The sequence below is a fragment of the Durio zibethinus genome, chromosome 11 (genome assembly GCF_047325235.1).
Source record: "Durio zibethinus cultivar Kanyao isolate XHJ-2024 chromosome 11, ASM4732523v1, whole genome shotgun sequence".
Taxonomy (NCBI): Eukaryota; Viridiplantae; Streptophyta; class Magnoliopsida; order Malvales; family Malvaceae; genus Durio; species Durio zibethinus.
Genome location: NC_143172.1, coordinates 23,105,964 through 23,116,612, shown reverse-complemented (window position 1 = coordinate 23,116,612; position 10,649 = coordinate 23,105,964). Strand labels below are relative to the sequence as shown.

Genomic DNA, 10,649 nt, shown 5'->3' with positions numbered 1-10,649 from the left:
GCAAGGCGCATGCAATCTCTCCTTTCTTTTTGGAGTTATCCATCTAAATTTAGATGCAAAAGCTTTAAACCTTCTTATTACATTGTGGAAAGTTATCATTTAAAAAACCACTATATCCTGAACAAACAAATACTATAACAGCCAACTACACCCCCTTTTTTTTTTTGTAGGTGTTTCATCTTTAATGTTTAACTCATGAAATATATTATCAAACTAGAGTTTACATGACTTCATAATTTTATGTTTAGTATTTTTTTCTTTTCTTATTTTATATTTACTTATACCAAAAGAAAAGCAAAAAACCTTGTTGGGCTATTATTTCCCGACTACCTTTGATGTGAATTTTTGTCCTTTGCATTTTTCTAAGTCCCAATTAGACCAATCTAAGGTTACATATCTAACCTAATGGGTTTGGTCTGATTCGAGTTTTGGGTAAAATATTTTAAAATCAAACTCAATTTTTGTCGACATGAGATGTTATTTAATGAATAAATAATATTTTTATTTAATTTTAAAATATATTTTAACATATTTAAAAAAATTGAGCCTATTGAAGCCAACGGATCAAGTCTTAAGTAAAGATTTTCAATGGACAATCAACCGAGAGCCAACAAAGCAAACTGTCCCACCACTAAATCCAACATAAAAAGCCCATTTCCTCCTCCCGCGATTACAGGAGTGAAAAAAAAAAAAAAAAAAAAAAGAGGCACCAGACACATGTTTATGTACAGTATCAAAACCAGAAAATTTTCGTAGTTTGACAAAGGCCAAGGAAACTTCCTGGCTTTTGCCTTTTATGTTTCTATTTTTATTTTCAGCGTACTTATCGTAAGCGAAGGTGCCTGTCTTGTCTTCGCGTATCCAAAATTCTACTCATTTATCCGACTCTTTACCCACACTTAATGGATCTTCAAAAAATTCCTTCCTTTATTTAACGTTGTTATATATCTCCTAAGATTCAGCTCTCTCTTTCCCAGGCACAAACATTTTAGGTACTGCTACTGTGAGCTTATTTGGTTGGTCGTGGATGGCTGAATGTTTGCCGGAATTGTACATCCGGGTCATGTTTTGAATGTGAATTTGGTTTCTTAGTTAATTTTAGGAGAGGGTACTCTTAGCTTTGCTATATAAGAGTTCGTTTTGGCAATTGTTGTGTATTGGAGATCTCGGTTTTTGTTGATTTAATGATGGGAAGCTCGGAGGAGAAGGTGGTTGCTGTGATCATGGTAGGTGGACCCACTAAAGGTATGGCCTTTACGTTCTCAAGACTGTACTGAGATAAGTTCTTATGGGGAAATCTTTTAACTTGGATGTTGTGGATTGGATATGAAGTTTGTTTGCAATGAATAAGGAGATCTTCTGTCTTTGTTGTTTGGTTTATGTTTACAATTTGAAGTCAAATTACTGAATTTCTTTCTTTTTAAATTATTTGTTTGAGATTTCAGATTAATTTTTTTATTTTTTGGACTGAGAATTGCAATGATTTATTATTTCCTTTTCATTTTAATTTGGTCTATCAGTAAGATTTTCCATTCAATTTGAAGCTTTAACATGTAATCTCTTCTAATTCTGTCTGCATTTTGCATATTGCAGGCACTCGGTTTCGTGCATTATCATTGAACATTCCAAAGCCTCTGTTTCCTTTGGCCGGACAACCAATGGTTCAACATCCAATTTCTGCTTGTAAAAGAGTATATTGTTTGATCTATACTACTAAAATATAATAATTCACTTTTTGTTTTATAGTTCGGGTATGTCTTAAGATCAATGCTTCTATTGTAGATTCCAAACCTAGCCCAAATCTATCTAGTTGGTTTCTACGAGGAGCGTGAATTTGCAATGTATGTCCCATCAATCTCTAACGAGCTAAGGGTTCCTGTCAGGTAACTTCTTGCTTTTGTGATCACTTAAATATATGACTTCTCATCAGGGAATTATTATGTCTTTATGACTGCTTTATCTTAGTGATAATACTTTGTTTGCGCTGCTATTAGATACTTAAGGGAAGACAAGCCTCATGGTTCAGCTGGTGGGCTTTACAACTTCAGACATCTGATCATGGAAGACAACCCGGTTTATATCTTAACCTGTTTCCTTTACATACGCAGACTGTAATTTGCACTGTTTGTTCATACATACTTCAATTTGACTTACTAAGTTAAATGTGTTGTGTGCTTTTCTTGTTGCAGTCTCATATATTCTTGCTGAATTGTGATGTCTGCTGCAGTTTTCCACTTCCAGAAATGCTTGGTAATCTTCTTTACAATGTTTGAACCTTGTAATTTATCAGTCTTAATTTTCTGATTAGAGTTTCTTGCTGATATATGCTATCGTGCCGTGTAGTGTGATTTTTTTTTTTTTTTTTGCATTGCCAAAATCTCTGATATCAATATCTTAGGACTAAAGGGAAGTTGGCACAGATAGAATGGCAAGGAGGTTTGTTTATTTTTGTTTTCTTTTCTTTCTGGAGGATTAGTTATGCCTTTTTACCTTTTTTGCATTCACAGAGGCTCACAAAAGATATGGTGGTATGGGGACTATCCTAGTAATCAAGGTTGGTCAGCACACTTGCAAGTTGCAAGATGTTATCAATAGGAAATTTTTGTCATGGTGTGATCTTTTTGTCCTGATATATGCTTCTGTAGTTTGGCCTTATTCTTCTTCTCTTTGTAGGTTTCAGCGGAGTCAGCCAGTCAGTTTGGGGAGTTGGTAGCAGATCCAGTCACCAATGAACTGTTACATTACACAGAAAAACCTGAAACTTTCGTATGTGCAGTATCAGAGATTCAACTACAATTTGTCGAATTCTGTAATTTTATTATTTCTTTGAACATTGGAATTTAATGCTCTGCTGTAATATCTTGCCATAATGCAGGTAAGTGACCATATAAATTGTGGTGTCTATGTATTCACACCAGATATTTTTACTGCCATCCAAGGCGTTTCCTCTCAACGGAAAGACAGAGGTAGGTGATACTAGATCTTTGAATAAGATTTGTGTTTTTAATTTCAAAGTTGCTATATTTACAGCTTTGTACTTATTTGAAACATAAACTGAATGTACTGGCATGTTCTATTATTATGGCTTCATTTTTAATAATAGAGTGAGTTTGTCCTTTTCAAGTTATGCCATCTTTCCTCATCATGATCCGATAGAAAACTTTTACTTTTATCATATTTCTTTTACATCTGAATATCATTAATCTTCATCTTGCTGAAATCTAAATTCATGTTTTGCTACCTGCAGCCAATCTGAGACGTCTCTCCAGCTTTGAAGCCCTCCAATCAGCTACAAGGTATGTCTGTAGCAATAGTAGGTGCATTCCATACATTTTGCTCTTTCTTTGTCTTTAGGAATCACACAAGTAAAGTTTCTCTTAGTTTAGGTTACTTCATTTCTACCTCCATTCACATCAAGCTATGCTGATGAAGTTATCGTTTGTGGCATGCCATGTTATTTAACATTTTCAACATGTTCTGATGCATCAATCTTCTTGTTCAAACAAAATGCAAATAATAGATTAGAATAATGCTTAGTATATGCTTTCCATTGATCAACGGAGTTTCATATTGTTTCCCTACTTTTTAAAAAGCCATCAAAATGTCCATTTGAATATTTGACACATGTTATTTCTTGTTATCTTGCCATGGGGGTGTTATGCCTTTATTGCTAAAATATCGGTTACCAGGAAAAAAAAACAGGGAAGCAAGTTTTTTTTTGGGGGGGCCATACAGTTTTGTTTTCTAGGCTATAATGTAGCTATATAGGTAAAAATACACATGATAATTACAGACACACTATTTTAGTGTGGCTGGGTTTGGAATCTAAATGAAATTGAGTCATGCACATATGTCTTGGGACTGTTTGAATCCATATTGTGATTTTACAAACTGGGTACAGCCTTCTGTGGGCATTCTGTTGTATAGAGAAATACTTACAATATTTTTATTTTGAATTTAATTTCTTTAATTTGTTGTTACACTTATCATTAGCCGATTTTGTATCTAGCGGAATCCAGATGTGTATCTCAACATGTATCCTAATACAAGTTCCTTTATCAGGAATCCTCCCTTAGATTTTGTAAGGTTGGATCAAGACATCCTGACTCCTTTTGCCGGGAAGAAGCAGTTGTATACATATGAGACCATGGATTTCTGGGAACAAATTAAAACCCCTGGGTAAGCCAGACTGTTGTACTTGTTTCAGTAGCTTCCACTTCTTTTTTCATCCCCTTCTTCATTTTGTCCGCTAGGCTTTGTATTGTTTTTTAATGGAAACAGAGGATATTCAAAATCAAAACTAAAACCAACCAAGACTCTAGGAGGAATTGCACAATTACAATGAAGAAGCCTATCATAATTTTCCCCTTCAGGTAAACCTGATATTTCTATGTTAATATCTGCAGAATGTCCCTAAAATGTTCTGCTTTGTATCTTGCCCAATTTCGGTTCACCTCTCCTAATCTATTGGCTAGTGGGGATGGTACGAAAAATGCCACCGTTATTGGCGATGTTTATATTCATCCTTCAGCAAAAGTACATCCAAGTGCTAAGGTAACACCCTTTCATTTTTTTGTTATCATGATGTGCGCCCAGAGTAACACGCTGTTACTCTAGGTAATTTGTCTCATATAAAGTTTTCTTTGGTAAATGGAACTGTAGAAAATTTAGGACCTTCACAGATTTTTTATGTCCCCTCAAGTTCTTGTTGTAGTTCCACATATCAGACCCACTTTAAATTGATGACAGAGTATATGACAGATGGCTGTGCTTATTGAGCGAAACACGTATCAGAATACATTTCTGATACTTATATGCTATTTTTCATTCTAAGGTCCAATTAGTATCCACAGAGAGTAAAGGACCATTTTACACCAAAGATGTTGTTACTCCTTTCCACTAAATGAGCATTGTCTTTCTTTAGTGTTGTCTGCATCATCTATGGGATTGACTAGTCCGCTATATGTTGGAACAGATTGGTCCCAATGTCTCAATATCTGCTAATGCTCGTATAGGAGCAGGTGTAAGGCTCATCAGCTGTATCATTCTTGATGGTGTTGAAATCATGGTATATAACCAATTTCCATATTTCTAGTCAGTGTAAAAATTTACCCTTGAGTTTTCCTTGAACCTGATACATGTATAATAATTTATTTTTTTGTTTCAATTGATAATTCATGTTTATTCTGTCCTCAGGAAAATGCAGTTGTTTTTCATGCAATTGTCGGGTGGAAGTCTTCTATTGGGAAATGGTCCCGTGTTCAGGCAAGTTTAACTTATGGTTATGTTTACATGATATTGATGATTGAAAGGATGCTGTTTTTTGTTAATCGGCTAAATGCTAATTTCCAATTTTTATTGCCTTGATTCATTGATAATATCTTAAATTCGATCAACCTGTTGCAGGCTGAAGGAAACTATAATGCAAAACTTGGAATTACAATTCTTGGTATGTTGCATATGATACGACTCTTATTATTTCCATTCCTTATCGTAATATAAACTGCTATTTACTATGCTCAATCTGGTATTTGCATATATTTGTTCCAGGAGAAGCAGTTGATGTTGAAGATGAAGTAGTGGTCACCAATAGCATTGTCCTTCCGAACAAGACACTAAATGTCAGTGTGCAAGACGAAATACTTCTATGATATCTGATCCGTTTCCAATTTGCCAACCACCAGACTCTCCTATCTGCCGCTTATCTACCCTTTGTTGTGATGTAGCGGTCATTACTCTTTTCATTTTTTCAAGCAGGAAAATCAGAGTCTTTCATAAGTTAATTTACCCATATGTAAATAGACATCTTCGAATTAGAATAAAAAGAAATTTGGTTTTTGGACGTTTTATTTTCATTATTTTTCTTGTACCAAGATTTAAACCTTGATTAATAAAACTAAAAAAATTAATATTCTATAAACAAGCCAACACGATTATTAAATATATACATATACATATATTTATATATTCAAATGCTAGGCAAGTTATTGTACGCTGAGAATTGGGTAGTTCAAAAGGACCTTTTTGGATTAGATAGAAGTCAATACTACATTTTGAGGTATAAAAATGCAACCTCCAGAAAATCACACTATACCATTTTGGGGCAATTGAGTTAAGAGTCACATGACATCAAATATTAGTGCAAGAAACCTATTCAGATCAGACCATTCTCATTATCTGAAGCATATTCATTGATGTTAGCAGGAAAAGCTGAAATTTATAGTGATTGAAGAAATAACTCTTGCAGTGCACTCATTAGCTCTTCCCAATGCAGTGATTAGAAGAAAAAAAAACCCCAAATTTATCTAACCAACTGGAAATTGGCAGATGATGATTTGAAATTGTCTAGGACATAATGCATCTACTTTTTGAGTGAATTGGTGTGGTAGTGCTGCCACTCAAGTTGGTGCAAAGAAAAATGCATCCAACAAGAAGTCATCTCTTCTATGTAAAAGAAAATTGTAAAAGTAGGGGTAAAAGATTGGTTCCCAAACGCTGTACTTGGTTATTTTGAGCAGTCCACCGAGGAAAGCAAGGGCTGCAGCATTAGGAAATTTGTTGTATTGGCTTCTTTCCTGCAACTTCCGTATACCATGATTTCCACGCTTCCATGTAATGAGAAAAGAGGTCCCTTAAAGCTGCATTATGTCAGCAAAATGATAGTTGTATTAGAATTATTACTTGTTGCTATCAAATGACAAGGAGCATTCATTCTAGTGAGCACTGCTAAACTAGTAACAATGTGCATAATCAGCGAAGCAATACCTAAGAAAATGCGCACAGCCAAAATGAAAACAAGTCTATGGCGTAACAAGCTAAAGGGGCAGGCACACAAAGGTACTAATGCCACAGAAACTGAGAAAAATGCTGAATAGACCAAAAGTGCTTAGATAAAATGTTATATGTCAAGCAGCTGGTTTTAAATTTTTATAGATCAAAATTCTTTATTTACTTGCAAAAAATACAAATTATAAAGAAGAACAAAATTCCCATATGAAACTTCAATAATATTCAGTTACTACTACTTTTCATGCTGACCAATTTTTCATCGCATTAGCCATAAAACAAAAGGCACTGTTACAATCAAAATAATGCACTCATTTGAATAATGGAGCATTAAACTATACGTTACCTTGATTGTGATATCGAGGACGGTAAGTGGAAGCAAGACTCTCCCAGTCATGAACCCGCTTTGCATTGTTCTCAGAGTTGCCAATATTGGTCAAGCTTATAGGAGCAAAAGGACCAAATTGATAGCTCCTTGAACCATGTTTTGAATCCTCTGAACTGCTTCTATCAGCCACAGTCACCAAATTTTCAACTTTTATTTCCTTTTGCACCTTGCACTGATTGACATTCTGATGATTTGAAGAATCAACCTTATTCCTCTTGAAACTGATGTTTGTAACATCAGTTCCAAACAACCTTTTCTTAGACTCACGAACCAATGCATCCGCAGATCCTTTTTCTGATTTGCCTCTTAGCCCCACCCACCTAAATGCAGGTTTCCGGGTATCTACGGTATGGGTCTGCACAAAATTGATATAACATTAAGAACTTAAAAGCACCATAATTGAAAGTTTGTAAGAATAACAATTTCAGGCTGTAGAGTCGAAGTTAAAGAAGTTCGAATCTTTTCTAGTTTTCTCAATAATCTATTTACCTTCTCAATAAGATTCATGGAAGATAACACATTTGCAATGTCATATAGCCGCCTTACTTTTGCTGTTGAATCACCAAATGAACAACCAATTAGTCCATCAGTTTATCTCTTTATTGTTATTTCTCAATTCGGAATAAGGTGGGAAAAGTTGGGATTTATTACTTCTCATTATTGAGCTATTGTGAGCGTTACCAAGCAACAACCTCGCTGCTTCATCAAGGGAGATCAACTCAGCCTGAATAGCAGTTACCCAGAAACATCAAAATGATGACCAAACAAAGTAATCCAATGGCAATTCATGTAGAGCAAGAACAAGGCTCACATTAGAGCAGACAAATAGCTTGACAAAATTCTGAGTAAGTAGCCCCAGGGATTTTTCCCTTCGGTTATCTGCAAACAACAGAGATGGCCTATAAGATGTCATTAGGAACTGCCTACTAAAACTTCATTAAATTTCACTAAAACCGCCATATAAACAATGACTTTTTTGCATGTCAAATCAGAGCAGCCCATTTCAATTTTGCACATTAATCAAAATCAAAGATCTTCGGGCAATTACAACAAACAAATTTGTTGCAATTCAAACACGAAATTTACCAACTTTCGAGGATGCAGAAGACTTAAGAACAGAGCTGGGCTTGGAAGTCTCAGTCTGGCTCCCAGTGTAAGGGTTGGAAAACCCTTCATCATCTTCTTCGTCATCGTCATCATCAAATGAGACCTGGTACCACTCCAGACATAATGTTTTTCGTTAAGCAAAAATAAAAGAAAAGCTAATACTTTGATAGAAAAAGAACAATTAAAAAAAACTAATCTACTTACCTTAGCTTTATTGTTGGCATCAGAGTTTTTGAAATTACTAGTGAAACCTTCTTCCTACCATAAAATGAAACCACAAAAGAAATCAGCAAAATTATCTTGAATTTTCAACCATCTTTTACAACATTAAACTCAACAAAACAATAAAAGGAAAAAAAAAAGCTTTGAATTTACCTTTAAATCTTGTAAAGCCTTAGGAATTGCCCCAAAACCTTTCCATGTATATTTATTCTTAGCCTTTCTTGTAAGAACCTAAACATCCATCAAACAAAAAAAAAAATTTCATCCAAAACCAACAAAAAGATGCAAAATTGAAAAGAAAGAAGAAAATTACCCCAACACTTTCCAAGACATTGACAATATCATAGATCCGTCGTCTCTCAACTCCTAAAAATATGCCAATAAAAAAACTAAATCGGATCTAAAAAATAAAAATAAAAATCATTGGTAAATTATTAAAAAATAAAATAAAATAAGGACCTAATTTTGCTGCGGCTTCATCAAGACCGATCAATTCAACGCCATCCTTATTATACATGCTCAAAAAACTGCAACGTAAAAATTAAAAAGAAAAAGTAAATCTTATAATTGAAAAAAATAGGACTTTAACGTGTGCGTGTGAGAGGAAACTGAGATTTACTTGGAGCACAGGAGGCCGAGAGATTTCTGCTTGCGGCTATAGGTGTAATGGCGGGAGGAAGATTCGGGAAGAGACGAAGAAGAAGAAAGCGGCATGTTAACGGCGGAGGAATGGGAAGGATTGCAGGAAAGGAGGGCGGAGGGGCGTTAAAAGAAGGAGAGAGAAGGTTTGGGCGTTGGGTTGGCGGCGGGGTGAGAATTTTTGAAAGAGAGGGAGGAATGGGATGGTTTTTGTTTGGGAATTGGAGGGATGGGAATTTAAACTTTTGAAACGCAGATTTAGGTAAGCGGGAATTTGAATTCAGTTATAACGACTATAAGAATAACAATAATATTATTACACGCTCCCCACAATCTCCCTCTCAATGAAAATATATTGGACGCGCCTTCCGTTTACTTAAATATAATACTAATAAAAAGATTTTCTCTTCTCATAAAAAATAAATATTTTTCCTTAACCACAATTAGGTGATTATTATTTTGCTTGAATTGGATTTAATTTAGTTTTTTTAAATATCGTGTATAATTTTTTAAATTTTGATTTAAATTTGAATATTTTTATATGATTTGAATTAAATTTTATTAGTTTTGTTCGATTTATTGATTTTAAATTTTTATATATTATTTTAATATAAAATTTTAAGATATGAAAATAGATTTTGATACAAAATTATTATTTTTATTTTATAAAATTTTAAAATATATATAATTAGGTTTTTTTTAATTTTTTCTTGTTGATCTAAAATTTATTTTAAATTTAATATATATATTTAATATTTAAATTTAATTTGAATCAAATAAAAAAATAAATAAATTGAATCAACACTATAATTTTAAATCAATTTTTAATTTTAAAAATTTTTTTCTTACTCCTAACCATAGTTGCACTAGAGTTAAGGGTGACATGACACATATCTTATTCTCTTTATTTTGATTGTGAAATTTGTCCATATTCTTAATTTCAATAATTACATTCAATTTTTATTTTTATGAGTTAAAGTAGAAAAAACTCTGCTCACGAAATTTAAAAGTTCCAATGATGGTATATAAAAAAGTAATAAATATAATTTTTAAAATTTACAAATAAAATTATTTGTTGAAAATATTTTTAAAAATATGAAAATAGTAATTAAAGAAAAATATTATTAAGTTATTTAATTGTTTAATATAATGTTTTATGGTCAAAATAATTGATTTTAAATTTAAATAACCCATGTAAAAAGGCATAGTATAATAAGAGTAATTGATTGTCTTGCTAAATGCTTGCCTTGAAGAGCACTCGATAATTGACTTCTATGATTGAAATCGATTGCTATAAGTTATGAATATTATAAAATTAAAAGAAGTCGCATTGTCTTATTTCATAAAACATTTTAAAGATAAAAAATAAGTGATAACGGTTTAAATTGAATCAAATTTAGTTTAATTTTTTTTTAATATAATGTATAGATTTATGAATTTTTAAAACTTGATCAGATCTAAATTGAATATTTATACAATCTAAACAAAATTTTATTTTGATTCAGTT

The 10,649-nt window shown here is 33.0% G+C and overlaps 2 protein-coding genes across 3 annotated transcripts; one reads left to right on the top strand and one right to left on the bottom strand.

Moving 5' to 3' along the window:
- Positions 1-647: 647 nt before the first annotated feature.
- LOC111290863 (uncharacterized) lies at positions 648-5,842 on the top strand. Of its 2 annotated transcripts, XM_022882360.2 has the most exons (15): positions 648-1,245; positions 1,594-1,691; positions 1,783-1,883; positions 1,995-2,073; positions 2,190-2,250; positions 2,508-2,554; positions 2,674-2,766; positions 2,876-2,966; positions 3,248-3,296; positions 4,063-4,179; positions 4,407-4,554; positions 4,976-5,068; positions 5,197-5,265; positions 5,407-5,449; positions 5,551-5,842. In XM_022882360.2, exons 1-15 carry the CDS (start codon positions 1,185-1,187, stop codon positions 5,649-5,651), a joined length of 1,251 nt encoding a protein of 416 aa, XP_022738095.2. In that variant the 5' UTR covers positions 648-1,184; the 3' UTR covers positions 5,652-5,842. The 2 variants fall into 2 exon arrangements, with proteins under 2 accessions (XP_022738095.2, XP_022738096.2); XM_022882361.2 differs by lacking the exon at positions 4,976-5,068.
- On the bottom strand, positions 5,712-9,451 carry LOC111290864 (E2F transcription factor-like E2FE). The gene is made up of 11 exons (XM_022882362.2): positions 9,123-9,451; positions 8,963-9,030; positions 8,817-8,869; positions 8,657-8,734; positions 8,486-8,539; positions 8,261-8,384; positions 7,986-8,053; positions 7,826-7,898; positions 7,664-7,725; positions 7,133-7,529; positions 5,712-6,638 (listed from the first exon to the last, which is right to left on the bottom strand). The coding sequence occupies exons 1-11, from the start codon at positions 9,215-9,217 to the stop codon at positions 6,547-6,549; spliced, it is 1,164 nt and encodes a 387-aa protein (XP_022738097.2). The 5' UTR covers positions 9,218-9,451; the 3' UTR covers positions 5,712-6,546.
- Positions 9,452-10,649: the final 1,198 nt, after the last annotated feature.

Coding starts and splice junctions, on each gene's coding strand:
- LOC111290864 (XM_022882362.2), bottom strand. CDS start 9,217: ATGCCGCTTTCTTCTTCTTCGTCTCTTCCCGAATCTTCCTCCCGCCAT. Junction 8,540..8,656: donor AGGCTTTACAAGATTTAAAG/GTAAATTCAAAG, acceptor ATTTTATGGTAG/GAAGAAGGTTTCACTAGTAA. Junction 6,639..7,132: donor TCCTCGATATCACAATCAAG/GTAACGTATAGT, acceptor GACATAATGCAG/CTTTAAGGGACCTCTTTTCT.
- LOC111290863 (XM_022882360.2), top strand. CDS start 1,185: ATGATGGGAAGCTCGGAGGAGAAGGTGGTTGCTGTGATCATGGTAGGT. Junction 2,251..2,507: donor TCCACTTCCAGAAATGCTTG/GTAATCTTCTTT, acceptor TTGCATTCACAG/AGGCTCACAAAAGATATGGT. Junction 5,450..5,550: donor ACTTGGAATTACAATTCTTG/GTATGTTGCATA, acceptor TATTTGTTCCAG/GAGAAGCAGTTGATGTTGAA.